Source organism: Eleutherodactylus coqui, chromosome 6 (assembly GCF_035609145.1).
Source record: "Eleutherodactylus coqui strain aEleCoq1 chromosome 6, aEleCoq1.hap1, whole genome shotgun sequence".
Lineage (NCBI taxonomy): Eukaryota > Metazoa > Chordata > Amphibia > Anura > Eleutherodactylidae > Eleutherodactylus > Eleutherodactylus coqui.
Window position 1 is genome coordinate 118,185,390 of NC_089842.1, and position 17,649 is coordinate 118,203,038.

Consider the following 17,649-nt stretch of genomic DNA (forward strand, 5'->3'; position numbering starts at 1 on the left):
GACATCACTCTTAACTTCCTTCAGGCCCTTCGTATTTTCCACTTATGCAAAAATCCAAGGCTGAGGTTCATTCCATTCTTGAGGGTATCAAACATGGCAATAAATTTGTACTCCCAAATTCATAAAACTGTCACATTCCTGAGCTCAATGGACTGATTAAGTATTTATGCCTCAGCTCAGTGTGTCTGTTGTTTTAAGTTTTGAGTGCAAAACAGTCTCAAATTTCTGTGTGTGAACATTTGTATTTCAATCAAGAGGGGTGTCCTCTCTGCATTTCTATATTATATATGTGCCCCATCCAAACCAATTCCATTTCAGCCTGAGTAAGGATCAACAGAAGATCCGAAAGCTTACTGTATCATGTATTTTTGTTAGCCATTAAAAGGCATCAGATCTACAAGATTACTTGGTTTCTCTTACTGAGAACAATCACACTTTACTGCCTAACACCGTACCAAACCTTTTTTTGGTTTAACCCAACAATAGAGACTTGTCACACAGTCTGTAGGAAAATGTAAGTTCTTACAGAAAATAGTTCTTAAGGGAAGAGTATAACGTTGTTAAAGACTCACAAAGAAATGTCTTTGAATAATGAACAGAGAAGCTTTAGTATCTTTCCCTAAATATGTGATATAATAGGTTTACGCTCAATAATCCTTAAAGGAGATGTCCCGCGCCGAAACGGGTTTTTTTTTTTTTAAACCCCCCCCCCGTTCGGCGCGAGACAACCCCGATGCAGGGGTTAAAAAAACCACCCGCACAGCGCTTACCTGAATCCCGGCGGTCCGGTGACTTCAATACTTACCGCTGAAGATGGCCGCCGGGATCTTCTACCTTCGTGGACCGCAGCTCTTCTGTGCGGTCCACTGCCGATTCCAGCCTCCTGATTGGCTGGAATCGGCACGTGACGGGGCGGAGCTACACGGAGCCGCTCTCTGGCACGAGCGGCTCCATAGAAGAAAGCTGAAGACCCGGACTGCGCAAGCGCGGCTAATTTGGCCATCGGAGGCCAAAAATTAGTCGGCTCCATGGAGACGAGGACGCTAGCAACGGAGCAGGTACGTATAAAACTTCTTATAACTTCTGTATGGCTCATAATTAATGCACAATGTACATTACAAAGTGCATTATTATGGCCATACAGAAGTGTATAGACCCACTTGCTGCCTCGGGACATCTCCTTTAAGCAGTTGTGCACATTGGGCTTTTGAGACCAACCATCACTTATGACCTATTGAAGTGCTCTGTGCGGCGATGTGGGCGTGAAGACTCCCGAAATCTTGTCCATAGATTTCGGACCCAACGAGCTGCAAAATTGTGTGTCTCTCTCTGTAGTGGTCTCAGCGGTGGTCCCTCTGGTTATAGACCTCTGTTCTGCAATATGCTCCCTCACAGCCTTGCACTCCCAGCACAGATTACTGGAGACCACTATACTTCAGTTCACCACAGTTCACCAGCCGCCTCGTCTTAGGCTGTTGCTTTTCTTTGTCTAGAATACAGTCTCTACGCATTCTGCTCAGCTGCCATCTCTGCTGTCTCCTTCCGTCTCTCACTGAAGCTTGCGCAATTTCTCTGCCCAGAAACTGACCACAGATCACAGGAGATTAAAGGAAAAGTAGACATACTCAGAGACCCCTGTTATATATGCTTTAGTCCTCTAAGCGCTAGGATCCATATTGAAGGCACAGATATCACAAGGTCACATCATGATGAAATAAACAACATCATGGCTACACTCCCTTACAGCGACATGTAACCATACCTTTCACTGGGTATGCTATAAATGCTACCTCTGGTATCTTCACCTATTGTGAGAGTGCGTGGTCTACCCTTCTTATCCACTGTATTCTTCATGTACTTCAGTGGAAAGGTGGCTGTGCTTGTGTGCAGCCACATCTCCACCGAAGTGTATGGAAAATGCAATGGTTAATGGGGATCAAATACCATTGGCATGCAGCTGTACAGTAGACCACCAGGATGAGTTTTACTGGTGGACCCGGTGTCCCAGTTTGACACGGATCACTAGATCCGTGTCAGATTAGCTCCTAGAGGATGCCTGTAAAAACCTATTTAATGTAAGAAATTCTACAATGACTTCTCTTTGTAGTGTCAGTGATAGGTTCTCTGTAAGACACCCAACCTCTGGCCGTTCAGGGTTAAAGTGCTTAAGATATCAAATTCGTTTTTTTTATTTTTTACACTTTCTGGAAATTGTACTTGTTTTGAGATCTAAAATTTAAAAAAATTAATTATTTATATCTTCTCCAGTAACCTGCCACCTTTTCTCTCCTGGAAATAACCAAAGCTAGGGGGCACATTACATTTCAATAAACCAGCATCCTCGGAACAGAGATGCTGGATTATTGGACATTCCAAATTAATTACCTGCTTGCCACTACCCTGACGCCAGAAGCAAGAATACCAGACTACAGTGTTCCAAGTTAGCAGAATTTTGCTGTATTTTTCATCCCGGACATGTGGTCACTATACTTGGCTGCGCTAACAGGATTGTCTTCATTTCTAGATCATGAAAGAAGTTTCCGTTCATTAACCCAAACAAGGTGGTTTTAGGGAAGAATGCAAGGACAGTGAACTGCCGAAATACTGTCATTAAGGTTCGGGGAGCAGGAAATCAAGCCTCATGAACATCAGTATCAGCCCTCTAGTACTCTCCATGCTGGTGGCCATCTGGAGGCATGAATACGATGCATCATTAGTATTATGAGCTCTGTCCTTCACACATCTATTTCCTGTACATCCGGCCACAACCCATACTAAAATACGTATTTACTTTCCCCATGGCTGTAGATTTACCCTCCAGAATGACCGAGCTTGTCAGTATAAACTGCTTGTGCAATTACTTTCCAAGGAAGAAAAAAAAACTTTTACTTTCTGTTTAGACACTTCCTGTGTTTACCTAGAATTACTATTTTCCTTATTACTAAACTAATAATGGAATGGGCTGACTAAAATACCCAGAAAGGCTATCAAAATTGGGGTTATTTAGTTTAGAAAAAAAGCCGGCTGGAGGGGGGGGGGGGGGGCGACATAATAACTATGTATAAATATATCAGGGGTCAGTACAGAGATCTCTCCCATCATCTGTTTATACTCAGGACTGTGACAAGGGGGTTCTTTACTGTAAGAGCAGTGAGACTATAGAACACTCTTAGAAGATTATTATCTTTTCCCTTCTTTATGGTAAGTGGGTTATTTTATGATAATGCAGGGTTTAAAGGGTGAGGACACTTTTGGGGGTGGGGGATTTTTTTTCAGTGTGCTAGACTGATGGCAATGGTCGGCTATACAACTGCACAAGTGCCGACGTCACCGCTAAGGTTGTTAGTGAATGCTTAGACAGACTTCACTTCTGGATTGCTGGGTTCATGCTCAGCGCATCACCTTCTATGTGAAGCGCTGAGCGTTTACACGGAACGATTGTCGTTTGAACGAATTTTAAGTGATAATCTTTAGGTGTAAATGGCCCGTTAGTTTTCAGCCCTTATCTCTACTCTGCTGCACTTTGTCAGCTAATTTATAACCACAACAAAGATAAGCTTTCATCTGGCCATGTGTTAGCTGATAAGCTGCAGGAAAGAAGAGAACAGAGGAAAACTAAGCAGTCAGTCCAACTTTACTAACAACCAATTTGTGCTCCTATAAGGAAGAAAGAGCTTTTCCTACTTCATAATCAAGTGACTCTAAATAAGTACAGAATAAGACTATCAGCAGAATAGTGAGTGCAGCTCTGGAGTATAATACAATGTATTTACAAAGTGCCTTTTAATGTTGATAAATTCTAAATGGGGTTTATGCGTTTTGAAGTGAATGTCACAAAACCAGATCTCTATATTAGGTACATCTACCAGTCGCCCTCATAGAACTAAACTAGAGGACATAACAACAACTGTACAGCCTCCCAAATTCTTGATTGAGACCTCATAGTACTGCAGATTTCTCTCAGCCTTGTGGTGGAGATCAGGTAATTCTACTCAGCCAATCCGCCTCAGCTCCTTCAGTGCATCTATCATAAATGAAAATCTATTTCAACTAAAACAAGCACTTACAACACAACTTCCAAAGAAAACCTTTGCTCTGATCTGGAGACACATTATGACAAATGAATAGTTACTAATACAATTCCCCATTACGAGGTGTCCCTTCAGAGAACGCAGCGTGCTGTAAGTGGGATTCAGCATTTGCAGCATAACCATTGTGGGATCCCCGTTGACTCAAAGGGAGCAATTCTGGTAATATATTAGAAAATTCCCTGCAAACGGGAGCTTTCTCCATCTCAGGAGGCGAGCCCACACCTTGGCTTGCCTTACTCCATCACACATTCATGGTGTCAGATCTAGTATTTGTTTTTTATATTTAATGAACATGTTTGTAAAAAAGAAACAAAGTATCGTTGTAATTCAGAGTATTAACCCGTAAACTATTTACAACAGTTACCATGAACGACACAGATCAGTCTGGGGTCATCTTTCCTGCAATGTTAAATCTGGACCTAGCAGCAGAGTATAGAATGGCTGTCACCTTAACGTCCGGTCTGCACAGGTGGAATAGTATCATATTAATGACCCTGCAGGCACAAGCCATAGAGGGTGAAGCGCCATATACCACCGCCTGGTCAGGTGACAATCATGAGTCCACCATGCTGGGATAAGACTGCTCTCCTCCTGGATGTTAAGTGCTTTTATGGGCCCTTTCTTCTACATAAAGCTGCATCTGTAAAACAAAGAGGAATCCATGATTATGGAGGATGTGATGTACAAGTAAAAGAGACCCTGGAGCCCGAGGATGCTTAAATGCCCCTGTGCCATATTAATCAGTTGTGGAGCTCTTAGTACAGGTTTTGCATTGGGCAAGGTCTCTGTCTCAAATCTAATGTTTTCAATTTTCCGGACTTCTGGCCGATAAGGAGATATACACTGATTAGTCATAAACCACTAGGCTAAAATTGTGTAATTTCCTCAAAAACAGCTCTAACCAGTTGAGGCGAGAACTTCACGAGAAAAAGCACAAGTCATCAGAGCAGGCCACCCACTTCCATGCTCCATTTCTGATGCTTATATGTGCATTCTAGGCACTTTTGCAGGGGACAGGAGCAGGACCGTATTTAGAGTTCATGCAACCCAAGTGAAAATTGAGCAAACATGACATTCTTATGGATGCATTTGGGTTTAAACACCAGAAAATAGGAGAAAATGTTCTATACCAAATACAACTTCCCTGATAGTCTCAGGAAATAGTAGTTGCACATAGAGACAGGAAGCGGGAATGGAAGGGCACGAGTCATAACCTCTATGAACTGCCTAACATTAAGTGAATTGTGTGTAAGGCTACTGACCTTTAATATATCAGAGGTCATCGTTTTGAGAGGTATCAGGCGTGGCTCCTGCATATGTACATCCTGTTCATCAGCCAGAATCCAGGGGAAATCCTAGAGCGAAAGAAGAACGTCACCAAGATACGTAAAAAAGGTCATTGCTGCAGTGTATCAGTCCAATACTAATGGGATGAGCACTGTTGCACTGGCTTTCCTTGCTGTATAGGCCTTGGGACAAAAGTCCATCTTATGTTATGTCTCTAGTTTGAGGTCCAGGAGCTTATACAGTTGTACATCCAGCATGGGACTAATATTGCTATATGCCAGAATAACAGAATTTCAGTATCAATGGTTGCTGGAGTACTGGAATTTTACTGTAAAGTACTAGTGTGATTTATGTATACAATTTCCCGTGCATCGCTATAAAACACTTCACATGCAGACATGTGACCATTTCAAGTAATGAATGCTTAGATAAGCCTGTACCATCCGGCACTGCTGCGTTACCTTTATAACCTGAATCTTCTCCATGTTCCTTGTAGCCGCTTCTCTTGTGTGAACAAGTAAAGTAAATGTGCATCCTGAAAAAAGCAATGAATTGATGAGTGTGCCGAGTTAGAATCATGCCAATTACCCCTCCCTTCCAACTCCAATATTAGTCAAACTGACACATTTTGTAGGTTTCAAATAAGTAGAATGCTATATAAATCACATCCATGCATCCATCTTGGTGCGGTCACTAATTTCTGCTGATTGGGGTGGATTCTAAACAAAAATCAGTCTCCCTTCCCCTCTGGCAGCTGACAATTATAGTCCCTTCTTACTTCCCCTGCAGGAGGAGTCTTCTCAGTTGTACTGCCATGTTACTACAGAGGCTCCATTCCTTCCTGACAAATATGGTTGAACGTTATTACTAATGGCAACTCTGCAATGACCAGTATGCAGAAACCTGACTGTGCATGCGTGTTCTCCAGCACTCCGCTCTGTTAGGGCGCCTACCCACTTGCGTTGCCGATTTTCACGCGTGAAAAACGCGGCGTTTTCGCGTGTTTTTCGCAGCGTTTTTTGCAGCCCTCCATTGACAATCATGGGTGCATTAAGAGAAAAATAAGGAGACATATGCAACTAACAGTTCCTATGTGAAAAAACCCCACGAAACGGAGAAAAAACCCAGATGGGCAAGAACACATTCTGTACTAATTGCTCTTGAGAAAAAACGCAAATCATCACAGGAAAAAAAATCGCAAGTGGGTAGGCACCCTTAGGCAGACATGCACATTGCTATCAAGCCCTAAGGCCTCATGTCCACGGGGAAAATCAGGCCCGCTACGGATTCTACATGGAGAATCTGCAGCGGGTCCCTCCTGCCCCGCGGACATGAGCGCTGAAAATAGGAATTTAAAAGAATTTACTATCCGAAGCGGGCGGGGAAAGTCTTCTCTTCCTCACGGCCGGATCTTCTTTTTCGGCCGGCGGATGAACTCGTCACGCCGGCGGCACGTCGCCGACGTGCCGCGCGCATGCGCCGGGCACATCCGCCGAGCCGAAGCAAGAAAGATCCGGCCGTGAGGAAGAGAAGACCTTCCCCGCCCGCTCCGGATAGTAAATTCTTTTAAATTCCTATTTTAGGTCTCCCGCGGATCCGGACGGCTTCCATAGGCTTCAATAGAAGCCCGCGGGAGCCGTCCCTGCGGGAGACCCGCACGAAAATGGAGCATGGTCCTGATTTTTTCATGCTCCATTTTTTTAAAAATCCCTTTTATTGACGATCCGCGGGTATTTATCTACCCGCGGGTGGTCAATGCATCCCTATGGGATGCGGATCCGCGGGCAGAAGAAGAGTCAAAATCTGCTGCGGATTTTAATTCTTCTTTTGCCCGTGGACATGAGCCCTAATAGGTTGCCTGTCAGTATAAGACTAATAATACACAGTTGGACACAAGTACTGCAATGCAATATGAGGGCTGACTGAAAAGTAATGAGACTGCCTGTATTTTTTTTCGTGCAAGCAAAGCAATCCTTGCTTAAATTCACTTGTGGGACTAAAATACTGTATAAAAAAAAAATTTAAACAAATATAGAAAAAAAACAAAAACAATGGAACATACTTTATTCTGGAAGTGAACATATTAGAAATTGCAGTCTGTGTGCCATCTCTTTTTTAAAAGAAAGGAATTGGGCTTGTTTCAGTTTCTTTGTGGATGTAAAAAAAAAAAAAAAAAAAAAAAAAAAAAGGCGATCAGGGAAAAAAAAAAACAAAAAAAAACTGACACACTGACTATGGAGGCCATGTGGAGCTGCGAATGCATGAAAAACTGACGTAGCTGACTTTTTGTTTTTTATTGCAAGAGTGCATCTAGCCTAACACTTTAGGCTGGGGTCACACAGGGCGGATTTGCCGCGGTTTTGCTGCGGATTGCCGTTGCATATCCGCACTGCGGCAAAACCGCTGCGTTTGCAGTGCAATGCAGCACAAATGAGATTTGCCAAAAAGCTGTTCTCACAGGACGGATTTTTTCCGCACAGCCGCAGTGCGGAAATGCAACTGCGTTGCGGTTTTAAAAGATGCAGCATGTTCATTCTTTGGTCGTTTCCGCAGCGCTTTTTTGTCCATAGACCTCTATGGACACAGCCAAAACCGCACCAAATACGCGACAAAAGTAAAAAACCGCTGCGGAAAAAAACGCTTGCAGATTTTTCCGCACGAAAATCCGCAGCAAAATACGCAAGCCCAAATTAACCTTTGAAGCGGTTTTGCCGCAGAAGCAGTTCTTCTGCAGCAAAACCGCAACGGAAAAACCGCGGCAAATCAGCCCTGTGTGAACCCAGCCTAACATTTTTCCTGCACAGTTAACATCTATATCTATATATATAAAATTGAATGTATGTCTGTCTGTGTGTGTGTGTGTTTGTCCTTTATGCGCTACTACACCATTCATCCGAGCGCCATGAAACTTTGGGAAGTTGTTGAGTACACTCCTGGGAAGATTATAGGCATAGTACAGCTATCCTATGATAAATGGCGTGCGTCGACAGTTACGCCCCCCCCACAGATCGTTCGATTTCCATCATTGCCACCAATTCTCTCACTTCCCGATGTCGTAGAAACATGAAATTTGGCACGAGCATTGATGTCATAAATAGGAAAAGTTAATGGGTCCCAACTCGATTATTCAATTCTAAGCGCAAAAGAATTAGTGTCCAAATTTTACGTACGGAATCTAATTCTCTCACTTCCCGATGTCATAAAAACTTAATCAAGGCTCGTGCAAAATTTCAAGTTTTTTATTACATCGGGAAGTGAGAGAATTAGATTCTGTACGTAAAATTTGGACGCTAATTCTTTGGCGCTTAGAATTAAATAATCGAGTTGGGACCCATTAGCTTTTCCTATTTATGACATAATCAATGCCCGTGCCAAATTTCATGTCATAAATAGGAAAAGTTAATGGGCCCCAACTCGATTATTTAATGCGCGACGGGTAAGCTAGTAAAAGAATAAAAATAATTCCAGAATTCAATGAAAAAAAAAAAAGTTATGGCTCTCTGAATGTGGCAGCAGGAAAGGCAGTCAACTAGAATAAAAAAAAAAAACAAACAACATTAATTTGAAACTGTTGTGCTTGTTCATGTCAATTAGGCCACAAGGTAAACAGTGGAAGAAAGAAAAAAAAGTTATGGATGTTGGAATGTGGAGAAGTAAAAATAAAAAAGTGACATGTCCTTAAATATCAGAGCAGGCTGTGCAGTGATCTCATGCTTTGTCATTTCTCTCATCTATGGGATATATTACCAGGAGGGTTGTTTTCCAGGACAGCATCGCAAACACTGATTTTGAGAATGAATGCCCGCAGTAACTGCTCCACATGAGAAAGCAGCGAGTCAGAGCTGTAGAGAGAAGAACAAGGACTGCGTCAATATCTATTACTACGTGAGAGTATGATGAATCCCCAGCTTGGACCCAGATCCTGTATTGCTCAAAAATGGATTCCCCTCGTGGCACAAGAAAGGCTTCTATTGGTAATGGATGTATCCCCAACATAATACGCTGGACGGCCAATGTAGTCACAGTCCCTAGTGAAAATCATCACTTTCGTCGGTTCCATCATACAGGAGAAGAATTGCCCTACATTTTGTAAAGTGGTGCTTTAATTGAAGGGGACTATAATGGAAGGCAGGGCCCTCTCACTACAAGGTAATGTGAGTTAGGCTGCATGAATTATGGCAGACTCCAGTGATTGCCAGCAGTCGTTCAGATTCCAACACAGGAATGTCTTTCAGGATGCCTCTATTACCTGATGGACAGCAGAGGGGGTTGTGCGATTTCAAAGACAAATCTCTCCACCGGGTGGTGCTCTTTATCCAAGATCACGACGACCACCTTCTCCACATCATTCTGAAAATAGCAAAAAACATGAGGCTCAAGGACGGACTGACCTGACGGAAGGTGAAGGCCACCTATGGCGCAGTCGCCTGTCAGAGGAGCTAAATATAAGCAGGCAGTCCCCAGTAACAAGAGAAATGTGCGCGGCTCACCTTCTCTATGAGAGGCTTCACGCAGTGCAGGGTGTCCTGGATGTAGCGGTTTAATTCAGGGTGACAGGACATCTACAGGCAGAAAAACACTAGTTACATGTTACGACTCCCCATCTAGCTGAGGGAACTAGTTACTGTACTGCAGGGCGGCGAGCGACATGTCCAGTTCCTATGGGTTTCTTAGACTATCTTTTCTTGTAATTTATAATCATTCTATAGTTGCTGTAATGCAGCTTGCATACATTGCCTTGCGCAAACAGAGAATTTTAGCAGATGGAGAAGTCTCTGCTCATAGATGTCTCTTCATGGTGCAGAGCTGCAGTGTAAAGCATAAGGGTGCAACAGATCAGCAGCTGGAATCTCTAATAAAACAGGAGGTGGAGTTCGGATTATGTCAGATTCCAATGCAACTAAACTGGAGTCATTGATTATAGCAGTGTTAGAATATAGCAGAGCTTTAAACACAAAGAGATAAAGCCGACACTGAAGAGAACAAGTAGCAGTAAACATTTAGAAGTAGTCGCTTTTTCACCCCATAGCTGGACATCCCTTTGACATTCCAGTCATTAAACCCCCTGGCACATTCCACTATTGACATAATCAATCATTTTCATGTAAAAATCTATAACTGGGGAAGAAAGGGGACAAACGGGCTGCCTGCGTGTAGTGGGAATGGCGCCCTCTCAATAAGTCCTGGCAGCATTTATATAGTCATAGTCAAGAGCTGCGCTCCCCTCTATCCCTTATGTAATAGGCTTGTTTACAATGAGCAATGCAAGACTCCGAGGAGAATATAAAGCGCAGGACAATCCTCAAATCACAGAAAACACCCAAAGCCAAGACCTGTGCTAAAATAATAAAGAGCAGCTAAGCCCATCAGCTTTACCCCCTACCGCGACAATGTCTCCGCCGCTGTCCTCCCCGGCAGGCGTTGTTTACTCGGCTGCAGCCCCGACAGGCCAAAATATCCTAGGTGACTGTGTGATACACGGAAATAGGGGTCTGGTACCCCAAAACTGTGTTCTGTTCTAACGTTTGCAGTAATGTTATATCACCTGGTGTGTATTCAGTACTGTATTGTAACATACAGACGCTCGGAGGTGCCGCGACAGATCCGGCTGAAAATACCGGAAGAAAAAGAATTGCATGCAGTGCTTATTCTTCCGTCCAATAGCCGGGCAGCTGGCGCAAAGCGGGCGGACCCCATTATAGTCAACAGAGTCTGTCCAGCGCTGTTGGGTTCGGTCTGTGGACGGGGATTCTTCTTTCCTGCTCCTTGAGTGGAACCCCTGCCTCAGGTGTGAAACCACCCTTATCAGCTGTTTTATGCTCCCTCACATAGTTAGTCAATCAGAGCTAGGCAATGGGGAGGAGCCAAGGGGAGGAAAAAAACGCAACGACATGTATAGTTACCTCAGAAGACAGACCTCAAGGTACCTTTACTAAGGGCTCATGTCCACGGGCAAAATAAGAATTAAAATCCGCAGCGGATTTTAACTCTTCTTCTGCCCGCGGATCCGCACCCCATAGGGATGCATTGACCACCCGCGGGGTAGATAAATACCCGCGGATCGTCAATAAAAGAGATTTTAAAAAAAATGGAGCATGAAAAAATCCGGACCATGCTCCATTTTCATGCGGGTCTCCCGCGGGGACGGCTCCCGCGGGCTTCTATTGAAGCCTATGGAAGCCGTCCGGATCCGCGGGAGACCAAAAATAGGAATTTAAAAGAATTACTCACCCGGAGCGGGCGCTGAAGGTCTTCTCTTCCTCACGGCCGGATATTTCTTGCTTCGGCTCGGCGGATGTGCCCGGCGCGTGCGCGCGGCACGTCGGCGACGTGCCGCCGGCGTGACGAATTCATCCGCCGGCCGAAAATGAAGATCCGGCCGTGAGGAACAGCTGACCTTCTCCGCCCGCTACGGATAGGTAAATGCTTTTAAATTCTTATTTTCAGCGCTCATGTCCGCGGGGCAGGAGGGACCCGCTGCAGATTCTACATGGAGAATCTGCAGCGGATCTGATTTTCCCCGTGGACATGAGGCCTAAGGAGGACTGTTGGGGGCATAAGTGCCCAACAACCATCCCACCGACTATACCTCGTGCACTGTCACAGGAGCAATGGTTGTTCAGAGAATGGAGTCCAGGCGGCCAGAGATCTTTCAGCCAGCCGCCTCCATTCACTGCACACAGGCGAGCATCAATCAGAGATGAACCACCGCCTGCTTACACAGACCAATAGTCACTTGGTTCTTAGAGGAGCTAAAAACCAAGTGAGCAAGAAATTGCTGAGTGCCCTGTTGGTGCCCGCGTGGATACAGGACGGTAACTACTGCCCAAATTCACCGCTTCCAGCGATTTCTCGGGCGATAATCACCCAGTGTAAAAGAAGCTTTAGTTACCTCAGACAAGAATACCTCACAGGGCGCCACCCTCAGGGGAGCGTTACCTCACAGGGCGCCACCCTCAGGGGAGCGTTACCTCACAGGGCGCCACCCTCAGGGGAGCGTTACCTCACAGGGCGCCACCCTCAGGGGAGCGTTACCTCACAGGGCGCCACCCTCAGGGGAGCGTTACCTCACAGGGCGCCACCCTCAGGGGAGCGTTACCTCACAGGGCGCCACCCTCAGGGGAGCGTTACCTCACAGGGCGCCACCCTCAGGGGAGCGTTACCTCACAGGGCGCCACCCTCAGGGGAGCGTTACCTCACAGGGCGCCACCCTCAGGGGAGCGTTACCTCACAGGGCGCCACCCTCAGGGGAGCGTTACCTCACAGGGCGCCACCCTCAGGGGAGCGTTACCTCACAGGGCACCACCCTCAGGGAGAACAATCCTTCAAGAAAACTCACAGCAGGGAAAAGCAGCCACCATTTAACTAAACGTCTGTTTATCTGGAGCGGATAGAACTGCACTTCCTACATGGAGGCTCTGTCACCCCACGTGCACTGCACAAGTAGACATGAGACAACTGGTTCTCCTGACTCTAAAGACTATTATGGTGAGGTGGTGTGAACTCCAATAACGCCCACGTCAGGGAGCAGCCCAGTGCACCTCTATACATTGTTGTGTGACTGACTGGATAGTGGGCCCCTTTACACGCAACGATTATCGCTCAAAATACGTTCAAACGAGAGAAAGTCAGCGATAATCATTACATGTAAACGCGCAGCCATCGTGCGCTATTCGTTCACTTTCATTTAGCGCTCAGTTTCAGCCTACATAAGAATAGTAGTTAGTTTGTTCGTTTGTCGTTAAGCTTAAACAGCATTCAATCAGTCTTTCAAACGCCTTGAGGTCAGGGGTGATTGTTTGCCGTGTTAAACACAATGACTCATGCTGCGGTAGACAATGGCTTTTCTTAAAAACCTTCCACCCAGAAATTCTTCTCATAAACACACACCCAGCTGAGCAAACAACATATACAATATATACAGTGTTTACACAGCGATGGAGGGAAATGGCGAGGGTTATCTTTACACGGAAACGCTCAGCATTTGAAAGCAAAAAAGTCATTAATTTGTTTGTTCATTCAAGTGACAATTGGTGCGTGTAAAATGGGGCAGAAAAACCTGCAAGCAGCCACCAGCGCAGTGACGGGTGATCTGTACCTCCGCACATCATCCATCAGTGGGTGCATACAAAGAGGTCTAAGGGCACACCACGGGAACACTGTCCTTCCTCAATCACTGGCATCAGAGGTCTCATGGAGCATACAGCAGAGTCCAGCGGCTGGCTGCAGCAGTGACGCAGGGTATACGGGTAAGGGATCGCTACATAACAAAATCCTGGCATGAAGGACAAGAGCAGCAAGTGTGGATTTCGCCGACACATATATACGGAAGCTTCTATTATTGCAGAACAATTCCCGGCTTTGGGCACTTCCCGATTATCCTGGAGCGCCCAGATTGAGCCATGATTTGTTGAGTTAAGCAATGATTAGAAGGCTTCCTGTGGCCGCAGGACTCGAGATGTAAATGACTCATTGAAAATCAATGTAATTAAAAGCACAATCTATATGATGCTGGAAGGGACGAGAATAATTACACTGACCACAAGTTCAAGGTGACAGCACTCAGCGTGCCACAGAACACTGACAACCACGAGGACGACTACCTGCACTGGGACATTGTACTTCTTCCTCTTCTGGAAGATCCCAATGGGATAGACTTCTCGGACGTACAGGATTAGATGCACGGCCACCTCCAGAAACTCACACAATATGTCTGCCACCACTGGGGAGAGTAATAATGGCCAGTCGTTAACAGTCAGCATATTATTAACCCCAATAAGCATCTACCCCAATAACCCAGCTTTCCTGGAGTTGTGCATTGCAAATCAATTGAGGGTCCTTTTACACAGAACAACAGTCAAGAGCCTGACAGTAGTCACAAAGATTATGGCTCCAGTGCTTTCACATAGGAGCGATATCACTCACTGAATAGAGGCGGAGTGCGCCAGAGATATCTCCCGGCCGGCTGTCTCCATTGAAAGTAAACAGGCAGTTTTTCATAGATGATTGACAGCCCGTTGCACACCAGCGTAAATTGAAAAATGAACAATAAGTGAATAAATCATTGTTCGTGGTTTAATCGATGGCCATGTTTATCGTTTAGTTTTGCACAATCTAATGATTACCTGAACGATAATCAATCCATGTAAAAGGGTCCTGTGTTATATGGCGGTCAGTATCTGACACCAAACAGACCGATACAGCAGGGGTGTCAAACTCATTATTTACCAAGGGCCACATCAGCCATATGGTTGCCTTCAAAGGGTCAATTGTAATTGATTGACTGCATAGTAACAGCGCCCCCCCCCCCACTGGCCCCAGTAGCAATAGCGGCCCCCCCCCCACTGGCCCCAGTAGCAATAGCGGCCCCCCCCCACTGGCCCCAGTAGCAATAGCGCCCCCCCCCCACTGGCCCCAGTAGCAATAGCGGCCCCCCCCCCCACTGGCCCCAGTAGCAATAGCGGCCCCCCCCCCCACTGGCCCCAGTAGCAATAGCGGCCCCCCCCCCCCCACTGGCCCCAGTAGCAATAGCGGCCCCCCCCCCCCACTGGCCCCAGTAGCAATAGCGGCCCCCCCCCCCCCACTGGCCCCAGTAGCAATAGCGGCCCCCCCCCCCCCCACTGGCACCAGTAGCAATAGCGGCCCCCCCCACCCACTGGCACCAGTAGCAATAGCGGCCCCCCCCCCCCACTGGCCCCAGTAGCAATAGCGGCCCCCCCCCCCACTGGCCCCAGTAGCAATAGCGGCCCCCCCCCCACTGGCCCCAGTAGCAATAGCGGCCCCCCCCCACTGGCCCCAGTAGCAATAGCGGCCCCCCCCCCCACTGGCCCCAGTAGCAATAGCGGCCCCCCCCCCACTGGCCCCAGTAGCAATAGCGGCCCCCCCCCCCCCACTGGCCCCAGTAGCAATAGCGGCCCCCCCCCCCCCCACTGGCCCCAGTAGCAATAGCGGCCCCCCCCCCCCACTGGCCCCAGTAGCAATAGCGGCCCCCCCCCCCCCACTGGCACCAGTAGCAATAGCGGCCCCCCCCACCCACTGGCCCCAGTAGCAATAGCGGCCCCCCCCCCACTGGCCCCAGTAGCAATAGCGGCCCCCCCCCACTGGCCCCAGTAGCAATAGCGGCCCCCCCCCCACTGGCCCCAGTAGCAATAGCGGCCCCCCCCCACTGGCCCCAGTAGCAATAGCGGCCCCCCCCCCACTGGCCCCAGTAGCAATAGCGGCCCCCCCCCCCACTGGCCCCAGTAGCAATAGCGCCCCCCCCCCCCCACTGGCCCCAGTAGCAATAGCGGCCCCCCCCCCACTGGCCCCAGTAGCAATAGCGGCCCCCCCCCCCCCACTGGCCCCAGTAGCAATAGCGCCCCCCCCCCCCACTGGCCCCAGTAGCAATAGCGGCCCCCCCCCCCCCCCCACTGGCCCCAGTAGCAATAGCGCCCCCCCCCCCCACTGGCCCCAGTAGCAATAGCGCCCCCCCCCCCCCACTGGCCCCAGTAGCAATAGCGCCCCCCCCCCCCCACTGGCCCCAGTAGCAATAGCGCCCCCCCCCCCCACTGGCCCCAGTAGCAATAGCGCCCCCCCCCCCCCACTGGCCCCAGTAGCAATAGCGGCCCCCCACTGGCCTCTGGCTATGCAGCAACCTAACAGGCATTCCACTCAACCAGTGGCAGTGATTTTATGACCGATAACCCCTCCCCTTAGCATCTGTGGTGCGTACAGGACGATGCACGCAAACACCGGGAGCGGGGTGGAGAGGTCATCAGTTACAGACTGCCGCTGGATCAGATTTGCTTGCTGGGTGACGGGACTGCCCATTAGGGTGCTGCACGGTTGTCGGGATTCGCCCTGCGAGCCTTGTGTTTGACGTGTGCTTTACGGCATTATAAAACACCCAGACAGACGGACCTACAGGCACTCCATGTGTCATCATATGGTGCCTGTAAGGAGAATATGCTGTAAGGCTATGTTCACATGGGGTGGAATTTGCAGCAGAGCATCTGAAGCAAGAATTCATTGTCAAAAGCAGCACTATTTGGTTTTGACACTATTATTTGTTTTTGCACTTTGTTGCTACTGTAAATTGTCCATGCAGAGGGGGTGCACAGAAAATCCACCCCGTGTGAACACAGCCTAGCATGGCATTAAAGTGCAGACAAATGTAGCGGATCAGCCATAGCAGTCTACAGGTGCCGTGTAACAGGGCACATCCATACTTGTACATGGGACCAGACGAGCGGCCTGCACCTACCCTGCCCGAAGTTCAGGTCTTGCCGAGTGATTGTGGTCATTGTTCCATCTGTGAAGAAAGGACAAAGTTTTACAGAAGAGTAGAAATAAGACACAAAAGCTTCACAGGATAACTGCTTGCTGTCAGTGAGCAGAAGCCTCATTGTTTACATCTAGGTCAGGATGGGTCTCCAGCCCGGCTCCACGGCTTGTTACGTTGCAGAGATGTTCTGCACATAAGAGCCCCTCTTCTGTACTGCAGCATATTACCACCTCACTGTACAGATCTTGGCACAACACTGCGATGTGACCCGCGGCAGCGAATGGCCGCTGCAGTCGCGTGATGTGAGGTCACTATAGTGGTAACTCAGCACCAGAAGCAAAGCTCAGAAGGAGACTTCTATGGGGGAGCTGATTAGTCTCAGAAAACCTCTCTGTAGTCAGCAGTGATCATGGCTGCCGGGCCAGGAAGGAAGGGAATACATGTCAGGAGCTGCTGACCACTGGGGGGCTTAGAGGACCCTGCCAGCTGATCACACATTGAGGGCATATCCTGGAATACAAGCACGGATCTGATGCAGAAGGGAAATGTCATCAATGCACTCAATAGGGGAGAGGAGAAGACAGAGATACATCATTATGGGGAAAGCTGATGGCTCATGGCTTGTGTAATATATCGCGATAGTAAAGCTATACAGCCCCTTATCAAGACAACATTGCTGAATACACACCTGTGCGCCGCACACCCTCCTCTCTGCTGCCGCTGATCCACACCGACCAGTCGCACAATAATGACGTCACACCAAACGCACCGCCCCCTGTCGCATATATAGATATTCCACAACACTTCTGCTCGATTCAACCCAAACAACCAATCACTGTGAATCAGCCAACCCAAACAACCAATCACTGTGAATCCGCCACCCCAAACAACCAATCACTGTGAATCAGCCAACCTAAACAACCAATCAGGTTGTGAATCGAGCAGAAGTGTTGTGGAATATAGATACATGCCCCCTCTCAGTTCTTAGCACTTGCAGCTCCTAGTGCC

The 17,649-nt window shown here is 47.7% G+C and overlaps 1 protein-coding gene across 1 annotated transcript; it reads right to left on the reverse strand.

Moving 5' to 3' along the window:
* Positions 1 to 347: 347 nt before the first annotated feature.
* Positions 348 to 17,404, reverse strand: MAD2L2 (mitotic arrest deficient 2 like 2). Its single transcript, XM_066607462.1, has 9 exons — positions 17,330 to 17,404; positions 16,621 to 16,668; positions 13,982 to 14,100; positions 9,869 to 9,940; positions 9,628 to 9,728; positions 9,126 to 9,220; positions 5,840 to 5,913; positions 5,354 to 5,446; positions 348 to 4,731 (listed from the first exon to the last, which is right to left on the reverse strand). The coding sequence occupies exons 2-9, from the start codon at positions 16,658 to 16,660 to the stop codon at positions 4,690 to 4,692; spliced, it is 636 nt and encodes a 211-aa protein (XP_066463559.1). The 5' UTR covers positions 16,661 to 16,668; positions 17,330 to 17,404; the 3' UTR covers positions 348 to 4,689.
* Between the last annotated feature and the right edge of the window lie 245 nt (positions 17,405 to 17,649).

Bases quoted from the DNA above. Each gene is read 5' to 3' on its own strand.
- MAD2L2 (XM_066607462.1), bottom strand. From the start codon at position 16,660: ATGACCACAATCACTCGGCAAGACCTGAACTTCGGGCAGG. The intron at 9,729-9,868 runs GTGAGCCGCGCA...TGCTATTTTCAG, and splicing joins TGAAGCCTCTCATAGAGAAG to AATGATGTGGAGAAGGTGGT. The intron at 4,732-5,353 runs GTCAGTAGCCTT...TTTGTTTTACAG, and splicing joins TGACCTCTGATATATTAAAG to ATGCAGCTTTATGTAGAAGA.